Here is a 16,405-nt window from a genome sequence, read left to right on the forward strand (position 1 = left end):
GAATTGTTATCACCTTTGGGAACTATAGTCTGCGCAGACCCTAGTGGAAGTGCCTCCCAATGCATTGTGGGAGCTGTAGTCCGGGAACGAGCTGATCCCAACTCCACGGGGGGAACTGTAGTCTGCGCAGACTCGGACGGAAGTGCCTCTCAGTGCCTTGTGGGAGCTGTAGGCGGGGAGGGAATTGGTATCATTACCTTTGGGAACTATAGTCTGCGCAGACCCTAGCGGAAGTGCCTCTCGTTGTATCCTGGAAGCAGTAGTCGACGCGCGAACTGGAAAGTGTAGTTTGAGCCGGCCCAGGAGCGGCAGCACTGCTCTCGTCACCGTGGGAGCCACACGCGAGGCAGCTCGCGGGCCAGCTGGGCTGCTATCAGTCCCGCTGTGAGTCTGGTCGCACCCCAGGGGACGTGGTGACGATGTTACCCACGGTAGTAACACCTGGATAGGCCATGCCCAGGCGGTGCTGTAGGCCGCGCCCACACGGCCCTCGCCAAGGTCCTCGGGGAGCCGGTGATGCTTGGCTTGGCTTTGGTAGGAACGGAGTCTCTCAGAGCTACAACTCAGGGTGGACACTGCCCCTCCAGGTCGCCTGTTTAGAGGCTGGGTCCCACTATGAGAATGTGTTCATCTTCGGTGGCAGCGGTGCCGTGTTAGGCATGCCCCTGTGAGGAATGCTGCATTCCTGTGGTGCCCAGTTTGAAGGGCCCTGGCCAGAGAGGGCCAGAGAGTCACTGTCAGGCAAAGCCAGCAACTAGGATGTGGGTTAACGAACTCTACTCAGTCAACGAGTTTCCTTGGGGGCAGATATTGTGGCTCCTTTGTGAGTTAAGCCACCACTTGGGATACCTGCAACCTATTATCAGCATGCCTGGCACTGGGTCTTGCCTCCACTTCCAATCCAGCTTCCTGCTAACGTGCAGCCTGGGAGGCAGATGATGATGGCTCAAACAGTTGGGTACCTGCCACCAACATGAGAGATCTGGATGGAGTTCTAGGCCCAGAACTTTGGTCTAGCCCAACCTGGCTGTTGAGGCATTTGGGTAGTGAGCCATTAGGTAAGGCATGGGGGGGGGGGGGTGTGTGTGTGTGTGTTAAAAGTTCAAAAAATTCATTTGAAAGACAGAGTGACAGAAGGGGGAAGAAAGACCTTCCATCTGCTGGCTCACTCCTCAAATGACTGAAATGGCTGGGGCTGGATCAAGCTGAAGCTGGGATCCTGGAACTCCATCCAGGACTCCTATGTGGGTGGCAGGGGCCCAAGCACTTGGGCTATCTTCCACTGCTTTCCCAGGTGTATTAATAGGGAGCAGGATTTGAACCAGTGCTCTGATAAGGGATGCCAGCATCACAGGCAGCGGTTTAACTCGGTGGGCCACATGCTGACTCCTCACTTTGTTTCTCCCACTGTTGCTCTGCCTTTCAGATAAAAATACATAAATAAAGGACTTTCAGGGGCTGGCCTTGTGGTATAGTGGGTAAAATCACTGCCTGTGATGACAGCATCCCTTAGGGCACTGGTTTGCATCCCCACTGCCCCATTTCTTTTTTTTTAACTTTTATTTAATAAATATAAATTTTGAAAGTACAACTTTTGGATTATAGCAGCTTTCCCCCCCATAACCTCCCTCCCACCCACAACCATCCCATCTCCCACTCCCTCTCCCATCCCATTCTTCATCAAGATTCATTTTCAATTATCTTTATATACAGAAGATCAATTTAGTATATACTAAGTAAAGATTTCAACAGTTTGTACCCACACAGATACACAAAGTGTAAAGTACTGTTTGAGTACTAGTTATACCATTAATTCACATAGTACAACACATCAAGGACAGAGATCCTACATGGGGAGGAAGTGCACAGTGACTCCTGTTGTTGATTTAACAATTGACACTCTTATTTATGATGTCAGTAGTCACCCTAGGCTCTTGTCATAAGCTGCCAAGGCTATGGAAGCCTCTTGAGTTTGCCAACGCTCTTATTTAGACAAGTCCATAGTCAAAGTGGAAGTTCTTCCTCCCTTCAGAGGAAGGTACCTCCTTCTTTGATGGCCCCGTTCTTTCCACTGAGATCTCACTCACAGAGATCTTTCATTTAGGTTTTTTTTTGTTTGTTTGTTTGTTTGTTTTGTCTTTGTTTTTTTTTGCCACAGGGCCTTGGCTTTCCATACCTGAGAAACTCTCACAGGCTTTTTACCTGGATCCGAATGCCTTAAGGGCTGATTCTGAGGCCAGAGTGCTGTTTAGGGCATTTGCCATGTTATGAGTCTGCTGTGTATCATTCTTCCCATGTTGGATTGTTCTCTCCTTTTTAATTCTATCAGTTAGTATTAGCAGACACTGGTCTTATTTATGTAATCCCTTTGACACTTAATCCTATCATTATGATCAATTATAAACTGAAACTGATCACTTTAACTAGTAAGATGGCATTGGTACATGCCACCTTGATGGGACTGAATTGGAATTCCCTGGCACATTTGTAACTCTACCATTTGGGGCAAGTCAGATTGAGCATGTGCCGAACTGTACATCTCCTCCCTCTCTTATTCCCACTCTTATATTTAACAGGATGACTTTTCAGTTAAATTTAAACACCTAAGAATAATTGTGTGATAAAGAGTTCAATCAATAATATTAAGTAGAACAAAAAAAAATACTAAAAGGAATAAAGTACTAAGTGTTCCTCAACAGTCAGGACAAGGGCTGATCAAGTCATTGTTTCTCATAGTGTCCATTTCACTTCATCAGGTTTCCTTTTTGATGCTCAGTTAGTTGTCACCGATCAGGGAGAACTTATGATACTTGTCCCTTTGGGAATGGCTTATTTCATTCAGCATGTTTTCCAGATTCCTCCATTTTATTGCAAATGACTGGATTTCTTTCTTTTTTTTTTTTAACTGCTATATAGTATTCCATAGAGTACATGCCCCATAATTTTATCCAGTCTACTGTTGATGGGCATTTAGGTTGATTCCACGTCTTAGCTATTGTGAATTGAGCTGCAATAAATATTGAGGTGCAGACAGCTCTTTTATTTGCCAATTTAATTTCCTTTGGGTAAATTCCAAGGAGTGGGATGGCTGCCTCACTTCTGATCCAGCTCCCTGTTAGTGGCCCAAGTATTGGGTCCCTGCCAACACATGAAGATCTGGATGAAGCTCCTGGCTCCTGCCTGATCCAGCCCTCGCTGTTGCAGCCATCTGGGGAACGAACCAGCAGATAGATCTTTCTCTGTCTCTCTCTCTCTCTAATTTTCTTTTAAAAATTTATTTATTTGAACGTCATAGTTACACAGAGAGAGGAGAGGCAAAGAGAGAGAGAGAAAGTGAGAGTGAGAGAGAGAGAGAGAGACAGAGAGATCCCCCATCTGCTGGTTCACTCCCCAACTGGCCACAATGGCTGGAGCTGCACTGATCCGGAGCCAAGAGCCAGGAGCCTCCTCCAGGTCTCCCATGCGGGTGCAGAGGCCCAAGCACTTGGAGCATCTTCTACTGCTTTCTCAGGCCATAGCAGAGAGCTGGATCTGAAGTGGAGCAGCCAGGACTCGAACCGGCGCCCATATGGGATGCTAGCAGGGCAGGTTCTGGCCCCTCTCTGTAATTCTTTCAAATAAATATATATATATCTTTTATTAAAAAGTAGCTTGGGCCGGCATTGTGGCGCATCAGGTTGAGCCACAACCTGCAACACCCAGCAACCCATGAGTGTCGGTTTGAGTCCCAGCTGCTCCACTTCCAATCCAGCTCCCTGGAAATGCACCAGGGAAAGCAATGGAGAATGGCCTAAGTGCTTGAGCCTCCCTCACCTGTGTGAGAGACCTGACTGGAGTTCCTGGCTGCTGGCTTTGGTCTGGCCCAGCCCTGCCAGTTGCTGCTGGGAAGTGAACCAGCAGATGGAAGGTATCTCTTTCACTCACTCTGTAACTCTGCCTTTCAAATAACATAAATCTTTATATTAAAAAAGTATCCTGCCAGCGCTGCGGCTCACTAGGCTAATCCTCCGCCTGCAGCGCCGGCACCCCGGGTTCTAGTCCCAGTTGCTCCTCTTCCAGTCCAGCTCTCTGCTGTGGCCCAGGAAGGCAGTGGAGGATGCCCCAAGTGCTTGGGCCATGCACCCACATGGGAGACCAGGAGGAGGCACCTGGCTCCTGGCTTCAGATTGGTGCAGCACCGGCTGTAGGGGCCATTTGGGGGATGAACCAATGGAAAAAGGAAGACCTTTCTCTCTATCTCTCACTGTCTAACTCTGCCTGTCAAAATAAAAATAAATAAAAAGTATCCTGATTTTCTGGAGGTTAGGGGAAAGTGGGGATTCAAACCTGGGTCTTCGGATCCCAGAATTTGCAAGAGAGGTAGCCATTTTTTTTTTAAAGATTTATTTTATTTAAAAGGCATTTAGAGAAATCTTCCAGAGCTTCTCCAGGCACATTAGCAAGGAGCTGGATCAGAAGTGGAGCAGCTGGGACTCGAACTGGTTGCCATATTGGATGTTGGTGTGCAGGCAGTAGCTTAACCCACCATGCCACATTGCCAGCCCAAGAGGCACCACTTACAGGCAGTGTGACCTAAGGCAAGTCCCTAGAATCACCTACCTCTCAAGCCACAATGCCGACCCCCACCCTATTCTTTAATCAATCTGCAATGCATTATTGAGCATGTGTGAGGTGAGAATCGATTCTACTCTGAGTGGGAAGCCAAGTGTTCTAATGTTTTGTGAAAGTCCACCTTGTCTTTACTGAGTCATTTTCACAGACCAAAGATCTGTTCTTGTATGGATCCACTTTGTTCACTCGTGCACCAATACTGTCTTCTCTTAGCAATTCTTTCGATTTTAGAATCATTTTACTAAATTACATGAAAAAAATTATATTTCTGATGTTTCATTTGATTTGTAAGTTAACCTGGGAGGAACTGGGGTGAGACAGACTCCTTATACTGCATTATGATCCATGAGCACAGGACACAGCTCATGAGCGCCAGGTTTGGTGTGTGTTCTGTGCTGTGATACATGCAGACTGTCACTAAAGGTTATTAATTATTTGAAAGGAACAGAGACAGAGATCGCTCATCCACTGGATCACTCCTCAAATACCTGTAACAGTGAAGGCTGGGCTGGGCTGGAACCAGGGTCTGGGAACTCACGGGTGGCAGAGATCCCATCGCTTGAGCCATCACCTATTGCTTCCCAGGAGGTCTATTGGGAAGACTGAATTGACAGCAGACCCAGGCCTTGAACCAGGCCCTCTGGTACATAAGCATGTGTCTTATGTCCTAATGCTGTACCAAATGCCTGTCCCTGCCCATTGCTTCTTTCCATAGGAAGTACTGAAATCATTTTTTTGAAAACACATTCTCAGGGCTGGCGCTCTGGCACAGTGGGTTAAAGTCCTGGTCTGCAGTGCTGCAGGCTCTTGGCTCCTGGCTTCAGATCAGCGCAGCTCTGGCTGTTGCAATCATTTGGGGAGTGAGACAGCAGATGGAAGACACACCCTCTCACCAGCCTCTCCATAACTCTGCATTTCAAATAAGTAAATGAATCTTAAAAAAGAAAATAGCTTCTTGTTGCAGGTGGGGGCTGTGGCTCAGTGGATTACATCTCTGCTGGGAAGACTACATTCCGTGTCAGAGTGCTGGTCTGTGTCCCAGTGCTCTGCTCCTGACCCAGCTTCCTCTGGTCTGTGTCCCAGCTGCTCCTGGCCCAGCTTCCTCTGGTCTGTGTCCCAGCTGCTCCTGACCCAGCTTCCTCTGGTCTGTGTCCCAGTGCTCTGCTCCTGACCCAGCTTCCTCTGGTCTGTGTCCCAGTGCTCTGCTCCTGACCCAGCTTCCTCTGGTCTGTGTCCCAGTGCTCTGCTCCTGACCCAGCTTCCTCTGGTCTGTGTCCCAGCTGCTCCTGACCCAGCTTCCTCTGGTCTGTGTCCCAGCTGCTCCTGACCCAGCTTCCTCTGGTCTGTGTCCCAGTGCTCTGCTCCTGGCCCAGCTTCCTCTGGTCTGTGTCCCAGTGCTCTGCTCCTGACCCAGCTTCCTCTGGTCTGTGTCCCAGTGCTCTCCTCCTGACCCAGCTTCCTCTGGTCTGTGTCCCAGTGCTCTGCTCCTGACCCAGCTTCCTCTGGTCTGTGTCCCAGTGCTCTGCTCCTGACCCAGCTTCCTCTGGTCTGTGTCCCAGTGCTCTGCTCCTGACCCAGCTTCCTCTGGTCTGTGTCCCAGCTGCTCCTGACCCAGCTTCCTCTGGTCTGTGTCCCAGTGCTCTGCTCCTGACCCAGCTTCCTCTGGTCTGTGTCCCAGTGCTCTGCTCCTGACCCAGCTTCCTCTGGTCTGTGTCCCAGCTGCTCCTGACCCAGCTTCCTCTGGTCTGTGTCCCAGTGCTCTGCTCCTGGCCCAGCTTCCTCTGGTCTGTGTCCCAGTGCTCTCCTCCTGACCCAGCTTCCTCTGGTCTGTGTCCCAGTGCTCTGCTCCTGACCCAGCTTCCTCTGGTCTGTGTCCCAGTGCTCTGCTCCTGACCCAGCTTCCTCTGGTCTGTGTCCCAGTGCTCTGCTCCTGACCCAGCTTCCTCTGGTCTGTGTCCCAGCTGCTCCTGACCCAGCTTCCTCTGGTCTGTGTCCCAGTGCTCTGCTCCTGACCCAGCTTCCTCTGGTCTGTGTCCCAGTGCTCTGCTCCTGACCCAGCTTCCTCTGGTCTGTGTCCCAGTGCTCTGCTTCTGATCCAGCTTCCTGCTGATGCATCCTGAGAGGCAGCAGATGATGGCTGCAGTGCTTGGGCCACCCCCACCCACATGGGAGACCTGGTTGGAGTTCCTGGTTCCTGGCTTCAGCCAGGCTTAGCCCTGGCTACTGCAGGCATTTGGGGAGTTAATCAGCAGATGGAAACTCTTTCAAGCAGTTGGTAACAACAAACATTTTAAAAAGCAATAAAGGAGTTGTTAGGGTTTCATTTCTTACTTAAACTCTAGGAGACAGGCTGGCATGGTACAACAGTTTAAGCTGTTGCTTGTGACATTGGCATCCCAGGAGTGCTGGTCTGAATCAATGCCCTAGGAAGGCAAATGATGGCTCAAGTACTTGGGTCCTTGCATCGACATGGGAGACCAGAAGAAGTTCCTGGCTCTTGGCTTTGGCCTGGACCCAGCCCTGGCCATTGTGGCTACTTGGGGAGTGAACCAGTGGATAGATCTCTCTCCTTCTTTGTAACTCTTTCAAATATTTAAAAAACAAAAGACCTGTGTGTGTGTTAAGATACCTGTGCTGGGGCCAGCGTTGTAGTGTAGGGGGTAAAGCTGCTACCTGCAATGCATCCCATGTGAATGCCACTTTGAATCCTGGCTGCTCCACCTCTGATCCCACTCCCTGCTAATGGCCTGGGAAAGGCAGCCGAGGATGGCCCAAGTGCTTGGGACCCAGAGGAAGCTCCAGGCTCCTGGCTTTAGTCTGGCCCAGCCCCAGCTGTTGCAGTCACCTGGGGAGTGAACCAGTGTATGGAAGCTTGCTCCGTCTCTCCCCTTCTTTGTAACTCTGTCAGATAAGTTTAAAAAAAAAAAAAATTAACAATAACAAAAGATGCCTGTGTCCTGCACTGGAGTATGTAGTGTCCATGCCCAGCTCTGGCTCCCAAACTGAGCTATTTATCACAACACTGACACACATCAGGGGTTTGGAAGAAACAGTGCAGGACCACTGCTGTGGTGCAGGATAAGCCTCCACCTGCGGTGCCAGCATCCCATATGGGCACCAGTTCCAGTCCTGGCTGCTCCTCTTCCCATTCACCATCCAGCTCTCTGCTGAGGACCTGGGAAAGCAATAGAAGATGGCCCAAGTCCTTGGGCCCCAGCAACCATGTGGGAGACCTGGAAGAAGCTCCTGGCTCCAGGCTTCGGATCAGATAACTCCGGCGTTTGTGGCTATTTGGAGAGTGAACCAGCAATGGAAGACCTTTCTGTCTCTTCCCCTCCCTTTTTTTCTTTTTTAAAAATAAATGACAGTGTCATACAGAAAACGGAATTCATCTAAGCACTTAAAAACATGCTGAAATTTTAATAGCATTGGAGAATGAGGGAGTGAGAACAGCATGATTTGAAAGAACACAGCCTCCTAAGAAGTCCGTAAATGTGAAACCTGGAATGAGCACTGCTAGACACACTAGCACTATGGTCATCTTCATCTTTGTTCTCTTATATATTCCGAGTTGTTCTAAGATAAATTACACTTAAATATGAAAAACCTCATTTAGAAGCTGTTCACTCCCTCAGCACAGTGCTCCCTGTCTCTAGCCTTCCACGTGGTCTAGCATATAGTGCCTTTCACACCTCCGCTCTCTGCTGGGGTGAGGGCCTGGATTTGAGCCTGTGGGTACTGCTCTGCCATCCCCAGTACCTGCTAGCATGCCCTCTTGGCAACCCTGGAGCACATCCCAAACCCTATGGGCTAAACATAGTTAAGATAGCCTGCCTGTTATCTGATGCAATGCCTCTTACAATGTTAATATTTATTGGAAAAGTCCAGTGCATTCCAGTTAACAACAGCCTAACTGTCTATGAAGCCATTTTTCTGCTGAGTGGAGAGTCGTGTTTTCTGGCTGCCTGCCAGCCAAGGTCATCCCAGGCCCTATGGCCTCAAAAGGTAAGATAACCTATCTGTTTTCTAATGGATCATCTCTTACAATGTCAGTATTTCTTGGAAAAGTTCAGGTGCATTCCACAGACACAGGCTACGTTGTCGATGAAGATTTTTCTGCTGTGTGGAAATGTTTTCTGGCTGCCTGCTGCCCAAGAACATGCTTTTGTCCCTAAGTCACCCATATAAACTGCACTTTGTATGATCCTGGATTTACCGGCGTGTCTTCAGTCTCTGCCAACCTTTGCCAGTTCTCCTCCATGGAGTTTTCCTGAGGCAGCCCCCGAAGATTCTTCACCCTAGTCCTCTGACAAGTGTTTCACATTGCCAAAGAGACCCTGCAGGCACAGTTAAGCTTAAGGATCTTGAGATGGGAGATCATTATGAGATGCTAGGTAGGGCCTCAATGTAACTACCAAGGTCCCATAAGGAGGCAGGATTAGAGCCAGAGAGGAAGCCCAACAAAGACCTGACCACACAGTGCTGGCTTTGGGTATGAGCACCCTCCAGGAACTGGACAGGCAACAAGACGGGGTCTAACAGGAAAGTCATACAGTGCACTGCTGGGCCCAGGCCACCACACAAGGCTCCAGGAGGCACACTTGTCCTGTGTGGCCCTGTTCCTTGTCCAGCCATGCTGTGAAATGAAGTCCCCTCACCACCCACCCCAGCCAGGCTCAAGAGTTCACAGGTGACTGACGAGAGCAGCCACAACAGCAAGGCAGAGCAGGAAGGCCGGCTTTACTGGGCTCAGCTGCTCTGTGGCTACAGCTGCTGGTGAGGACAGCACATCGTTCATCTGAGCAGCTGAAGCCAGAAACAGGGATTCTTATTCAAAAACTCCCCCTTATAAAAGTTGAATTTTATAATTCAACACTCACAAGGTCTGAGGTTCCTATGGAGTGGGACAAACAGAAGCCAGCTGTGTTTTCCTGGGGTTCCTGCCACTTTCCAGGCCAAGATCTCAGGCCCAGGGCTGCAGGGTGGGCAGCAAAGGCAATTTCTCAACAGGCACCAGGGCTAGGAGGTCCCACGGCAGGGAGGACGGTCAGCCTGCAGCACGCCACGGGTGGGAGCCTGCACTAACACGAGGTCACTGTCAGCCACTGAGTCCAACCCAGGCCTCTCCCAAGAAGGCAGGGAGCAGGTTTTTCCCTCACACCCAGAAGGCCTTTCAGGAAAGGCTGACCGTGGGGGAGGGAACCTTTTGGGACCCTGGGTTCCTTTGGTGTCCCCTGCTGACTCCAGTCTCCCACGCTGAGGCAGACAGCACGGGCTGCTGGTGCTGGGAGCTGCAGCTAGGCCCAGTGGACTCTGAGGCCCCCAAGGCAGGGCCAACCTTTTGCATGGCTCAGGGGACCTCCTGCCGGTGGCTCTTCCTGTGCATGACCAGCTGTGACTTCCAGTCAAAGCCACGGCCACAGTCACCACAGAAGTGACGCCGCTGGCCAGCATGGCTCTTGCGATGGATGACCAGCTGCGACTTCCAGCTGAAGCTGCGCCCACACTCCTCACACATGTAGCTCCGGGGACCGGTGAGCGCGCGCCGCAGGAGGCGTGGGGCAGTGGGCTCCCGGGGAACCTGAGGCAGCTTCTCTGTGCTCTGCTCGCTGGCATGTGACCGGTGGTGGATGACAAACACCGACTTCCAGTCGAAGCTGCGGCCACACTGCTCGCACGTGTAGGGCTTCCTCTGAGGAGCACCTGGCTCTACACTGGCCCCTGGGGCTGTGGGTGGGGGGCATGCGGGGGGTGTCCCTGGGCTGGGCCCAGAGAGCTGGGTGGATGTGGTGGCCCTGGACAGGCCCTGGGGCAGCTGGGCCTCTGGGCAGCCAGGTGGATCCTCACGGAGGCTCTGGCTCTCACTTGCTAAGGGAAGGAGAAACGGGCAGAGCCAGGTGAGCCCTGGCACCTGTGATGTGGGCTTACCTCTCCTCCAGACCTGTGGAGTGGCACAGTTCCTCCCCTCCTGATGCAGGAAGGACTGCTCACCTGGGTGGTGGCTTCCACGGACCTCTGACTCCAGGTGCTGCGGCCCAGGCTGCGACTCGGCTTGGGCCTCCGGCTGGGGAGGCGGTAATCCTGTCGGTGCAGGGTAGGAGCTGGTCAGGCACTGAGCAAGGGGCTGGCCTGAGGGAGGGTTGGGAGGGGGCTCTGATGACATGGGTGCCCCTTTGGAAGGAGGGAGGATACAGCAGGGCACAGGAAATGGCTGCACTGTGGATGCACCACCCGGCGGTGGGGGGGGGGGGGGGAGGCAGGCAGGGGCGTTCCTCACCCAGCGAGACCACAGTGCCGTACTTCTCCAGCATCACATCCCAGTACAGCTCCTTCTGCAAAGGGTCCAGCAGCCCCCACTCCTGCAGGGACGCTGCCCGTCACCATGGGCACGTGCTGCCCACCTACTCCCACATCCTCACTCTTTACCTAAGCCTCATCTACCAAGCAAGCAGAAGGAGAAGTCAGATGGGTACTTGTGGGCGCTGGCAACATCCTTATCACACAGCAGCCCCTGCCCGCTCCATTGCTCCACTCCACATTCTGGCTCAACAACTGAAACTGCGGGTGGGCCCTGGGGGAGGCCTGGCAGGGAACGTGGCCATTGTGCCCTGGACAGTGGGTGCTGAGGGAGAGCAAAAGGCCAGGGGACGGCCACGGATCCAGTCACAGCTCTGGTTACAGGAACGTCCTTCCTGGAGGCCCAGGTTAGGAGGTGCAACAAGGCACCTGGGGCCTCACGGAAGGAGCGACAGTGGTGGCAGAGGCGGCTCAGGGGTCAGTGCTGCCGGCTCCTGTGCGCGACTTCAGCCAGGGCCTGGACAGTGAGCTTGGTGGCACCTGCACTGCCTTCACCGAGGAGTGGGACTCCCTCCCCAGGAGGTCCGCTTTTCTGCAGGTCCCAACTCCTATCACCCTGGGACCTGCTAGGTTCACAAAAATAATTCTGGAGAAACTGCAGCAGACTCAGAGGCAGCAGCCATGAGAAACCACAGCGGGGAGGGTGCTGGCCAGACGTGCAGATGCTGTGGACAGTGCAGCCTGCTCACCCCACAGCGGGGAGGGTGCTGGCCAGACGCGCAGATACTGCACCCTGCTCACCCCACAGCGGGGAGGGTGCTGGCCAGACGCGCAGATACTGCAGCCTGCTCACCCCACAGTGGGGAGGGTGCTGGCCAGACGTGCAGATGCTATGGACAGTGCAGCCTGCTCACCCCACAGCGGGGAGGGTGCTGGCCAGACGTGCAGATGCTATGGACAGTGCAGCCTGCTCACCCCACAGCGGGGAGGGTGCTGGCCAGACGCGCAGATATCGTGGAGGGGCAGCCTGCTCACCCCACAGTGGGGAGGGTGCTGGCCAGACGTGCAGATGCTATGGACAGTGCAGCCTGCTCACCCCACAGCGGGGAGGGTGCTGGCCAGACGTGCAGATGCTATGGACAGTGCAGCCTGCTCACCCCACAGCGGGGAGGGTGCTGGCCAGACGCGCAGATATCGTGGAGGGGCAGCCTGCTCACCCCACAGCAGGGAGGGTGCTGGCCAGACGCGCAGATACTGCAGCCTGCTCACCCCACAGCGGGGAGGGTGCTGGCCAGACGCGCAGATATCGTGGAGGGGCAGCCTGCTCACCCCACAGCGGGGAGGGTGCTGGCCAGACGCGCAGATACTGCAGCCTGCTCACCCCACAGCGGGGAGGGTGCTGGCCAGACGCGCAGATATCGTGGAGGGGCAGCCTGCTCACCCCACAGCGGGGAGGGTGCTGGCCAGACGTGCAGATGCTATGGACAGTGCAGCCTGCTCACCCCACAGCGGGGAGGGTGCTGGCCAGACGCGCAGATATCGTGGAGGGGCAGCCTGCTCACCCCACAGCAGGGAGGGTGCTGGCCAGACGCGCAGATACTGCAGCCTGCTCACCCCACAGCGGGGAGGGTGCTGGCCAGACGCGCAGATATCGTGGAGGGGCAGCCTGCTCACCCCACAGCGGGGAGGGTGCTGGCCAGACGCGCAGATACTGCAGCCTGCTCACCCCACAGCGGGGAGGGTGCTGGCCAGACGCACAGATACTGCAGCCTGCTCACCCCACAGCGGGGAGGGTGCTGGCCAGACGCGCAGATGCTATGGACAGTGCAGCCTGCTCACCCCACAGCAGGGAGGGTGCTGGCCAGACGTGCAGATATTATGGAGGGGCAGCCTGCTCACCCCACAGCGGGGAGGGTGCTGGCCAGACGCGCAGATGCTATGGACAGTGCAGCCTGCTCACCCCACAGCAGGGAGGGTGCTGGCCAGACGTGCAGATATTATGGAGGGGCAGCCTGCTCACCCCACAGTGGGGAGGGTGCTGGCCAGACGTGCAGATGCTATGGACAGTGCAGCCTGCTCACCCCACAGCGGGGAGGGTGCTGGCCAGACATGCAGATATTATGGAGGGGCAGCCTGCTCACCCCACAGCGGGGAGGGTGCTGGCCAGACGTGCAGATGCTATGGACAGTGCAGCCTGCTCACCCCACAGCGGGGAGGGTGCTGGCCAGACGCGCAGATATTGTGGAGGGGCAGCCTGCTCACCCCACAGCGGGGAGGGTGCTGGCCAGACGTGCAGATATCGTGGAGGGGCAGCCTGCTCACCCCACTTCACACTGCTGACTGCCAGCAGGCCACAGGGAGGCCCTGCACAGCCTCCAAGTCACCAACAACCCTGCTGTGGACGCCTAGGTGCAATAGCTCAGAGCGGAGGAGTTGGGGGAGGACAAGGCCCCATGACCCATCTCCAGAATCCAAGAGCTTGAGGTTAAACGGGCCTAGAGCTGAGCTCACAGGCCCAGCCCCTGGAGAGAAAGGACTCTGGGGGTCTCCCTAGTTGTACGTCTCCACTGTGTCTCGGGTGTGGGAGTCAGGTCGCAGCTGGTCGCCATGTTCCCTGCCCACCTGTACATGCATATTCAAATCCCCGGGTGTCAGCCCTGAGCCGCAGACCTCCTGACTGGCTTCTCCAGAGGTGAGGAAGCCACGTCTACCAGGTCCAGCCACTCAATCAGGCTTCCCTGGCCTGAGGCCTGAATCCTCCGCAGTGCTCGCCTCTTTACCTCTAGGATTGGGGGGTGGGGGGTGGGGAGGATGGGGGTTCTGCTGCTCCCGACTTCTGGGCAGCAAAGAGCACAAGAGCCACTGGCTAAGAACCTGGGAAAGCAGACGGCAGGAGCAGGCTATGCCCGCCTGCACCTGGGCCTGCACCTGGGCCACTGGCTGAGAAACCTGGGAACCCAGATGGCAGGAGCAGGCTACGCCCGCCTGCACCTGGGCCACTGGCTAAGAACCTGGGAACCCAGACGGCAGGAGCAGGCCTGCACTTTCCTGTCTGGGCGGAGCTGCTCACCTGAATCCTGGATGTGGAAGCTTGTTCTCCATGTCCAAGGTGCCCCTTAGGGGACTGGGCTGGAATCAGGGTGCTGTGGGGTGCTGGGAAGTGGGACAGACAGGAAGGGGTGTCAGGGGCTGCCCACATGAGCCATGACAAGAGGTGCTGTGTCACTGCTGTGGCCCTGGCCCTCTTCCGCTGTGGGACACGGTGGGCAGTCAGCCCCTGACGCTCGCCTCCCAGAGATCCTGCAATCCCTCTAGGGTCCTCACCCCAGTTGGGGAATCTACACTCCTTCCAGGGGTCCCAGCCTTGGCGCAACTGCTCCTGAGACCCCTGCCCTGGCCAGGGAAGTGCACGCCCCCTCAAGGAGGCCCCTGGCCCTGGGTGGCCCCCCCTCACCCATCTCCTGCCCATCGGCATCAGGCTCCTCCTTCACAGCGCAGCTGAGCTGGGCAGACCTCTGCATGGTGGCGTCCTGCGGACCCTCCCCAAGGGCCGCCCCAGGGGGCTCCACTGTCCCTGAGGGGCGGGGGCTTCCCGAGGACTCCTCTGTCTTCTGGGCTGCAGGGAGCAGCTCCTGCTTCAGGACGTGGGCTGTGATCTGAGGAGAAGACGCAAGTCACAGGGGCTCCAGCCTAGAATGCCGCTCCGAGGGGCGGTGCCAGCCACACTCACCCAGCCCAGCAGCTGCCCAGGGTCACGTTGCAGCCCCTCAACCAGGGCTACAGCCTCCTCGGGGCTGCCAGGTCGCTGAGCCCGCACCCAGGCCTGGATCTCGGGGGGCAGCGTGCCCAGGAACTGCTCCAGCACCAGCAGCTCCAGCATCTGCTCCTTGGAGTGCGTCTCCGGCTGCAGCCACCGGCGGCACAGCTCTCGGAGCCGTGCCAGGGCCTCTCGGGGACCCGCCACCTCCCGGTAGCAGAAGCCCCGGAAGCGCAGGCGTGCGGCCTCGGGCTCCTCATGCGCGGTCTCAGGGTCCGTGAGGGACAGGGGCGGGGGACCCAGTGGGGATGGCATCTTGTCTCAAGGTGTCTTCTTGGAGCCGCCGAGAGGGACCTACAGAAAAGGAGAGATCAGGGTAGCAGCTCCTAGGCCCAGCCTAGGGGCAGAGGCCAGGGGCAGGTGAGGTCATGGGAGCTGACGGCTGACGCGAACCGAGAGCAAAATCTAGGGACAAATGCTGGCAGGCAAGGTGTCCACGGGGCTTTTCAAGGAAACGGGAGATGATGGCTAGGAGGGGGGCGAGGACGCAGCAGAGGGTTCCGGGGTCACCCTACGAAGCCGCGGGGGCGAGGGGCGTGCTGAGGCCCTGACCCAGTAAGCAGCAGGCAGGAGGCGAGCCAGGGAGGGCTGTGCCGGGGCACACCTGCGCCCACAGTCTGCGACATCTGACGGAGCGGGAACACCCTGAGCGGCTGGAGGCCTGGGTGCACTCCCGGGTGCGCTCTCCCGACGGGCGCACCAACTACCGCCCAGGCCCGTGGACGTAACTATCACAGGCTGCGTGGAGCCGTGCGCTGGGGGAGGGGGTCCGCTGTGAGATGTCCCCACGGGACCTGTCAGACCTGACAGATCAGGCCTGACACCGCCTGTCCAGAGGCCTCGGAGCGATGGGGCAGGTGTGCCAGGACCTGGGCACCGGGAGGGAACAGAGACCTGTGCAGACCCAGCGGCTGGGGAACCAGGGCTCCTTAGAAGGGACGACTGGGCGGGCCGGGTTCCGGAGGGCGACCCCAAGCCCTAAGGGGCGCAAAAGGCCGCGCCGCGCCCCGCCCCGCCCAGCCAGGCTCGCGCTCACCTCCGCCGTCGCCCGGAGCCGCGAGGCCACTTCCGGAAGTGACGTCACGCCGCCCCGCCAGCCACCGCGGGATGCGCCAGCCCCCCGCGCGTTGCCCTGACGACGCCTCCCAGGCCCGCCCCGCGCCTGCGCCGAGGGCATCGCCCCGCCCTTCGGACTACGTTTCCCATGAGCCCCAAGGAGCAAGGGTAGGCACGACCCCGGCTTCTTACGACGGAGGGGCGCTCCACTGCCCTTAGAGGAATCCGCCGTGGCGTGGATTTGACGGCCCCCTCCCCTCCGGCCACAGGACTCACCCACTACCTGGGCGGACCGCGCGATGCGAGCCTGCGCATGTGCACAGCGGGTCTAGTTCCTATTGGCCAGAGGCGAGGGGCGGGGCGTACGATCCTTCGGCCAATCTGAGGCGGAGCTCCGCCCCAGCGCCCATACGTCCCCTAGGCAACAGCTGGAGCACATCCGCCGGCCTCCAGCCGTTTCCACGGCAACAGCAGGCGTCGGCAGGCCCTGCGCAGAGGCCGGAAGTAGCGGCTCGGTGGCCGGCTGGGTGCTGCAGTTGGAGCGATATTGACCGCCAGTGGTCCTGGGAGGTGCAGGGAAGACTGGCCTGACCCGTGGGCTTTCTTCGCCACCCCGGGGTCCTC

The 16,405-nt window shown here is 56.3% G+C and overlaps 1 protein-coding gene across 6 annotated transcripts; it reads right to left on the minus strand.

The window, feature by feature from the left end:
• Positions 1–9,957: 9,957 nt before the first annotated feature.
• ZNF446 (zinc finger protein 446) lies at positions 9,958–16,106 on the minus strand. 6 transcript variants are annotated; one of them, XM_062177492.1, is made up of 7 exons: positions 15,620–15,744; positions 14,639–15,019; positions 14,363–14,564; positions 13,979–14,061; positions 10,889–10,970; positions 10,603–10,692; positions 9,958–10,479 (listed from the first exon to the last, which is right to left on the minus strand). In XM_062177492.1, the coding sequence occupies exons 2-7, from the start codon at positions 14,978–14,980 to the stop codon at positions 9,962–9,964; spliced, it is 1,317 nt and encodes a 438-aa protein (XP_062033476.1). In that variant the 5' UTR covers positions 14,981–15,019; positions 15,620–15,744; the 3' UTR covers positions 9,958–9,961. The 6 variants fall into 6 exon arrangements, with proteins under 6 accessions (XP_062033476.1, XP_062033473.1, XP_062033474.1 ...); XM_062177489.1 differs by lacking the exon at positions 15,620–15,744 and adding an exon at positions 16,058–16,106 and having other exon boundaries at positions 9,958–10,692; XM_062177490.1 differs by lacking the exon at positions 15,620–15,744 and adding an exon at positions 15,974–16,058 and having other exon boundaries at positions 9,958–10,692.
• Between the last annotated feature and the right edge of the window lie 299 nt (positions 16,107–16,405).

Source organism: Lepus europaeus, chromosome 19, assembly GCF_033115175.1.
Source record: "Lepus europaeus isolate LE1 chromosome 19, mLepTim1.pri, whole genome shotgun sequence".
Taxonomy (NCBI): domain Eukaryota; kingdom Metazoa; phylum Chordata; class Mammalia; order Lagomorpha; family Leporidae; genus Lepus; species Lepus europaeus.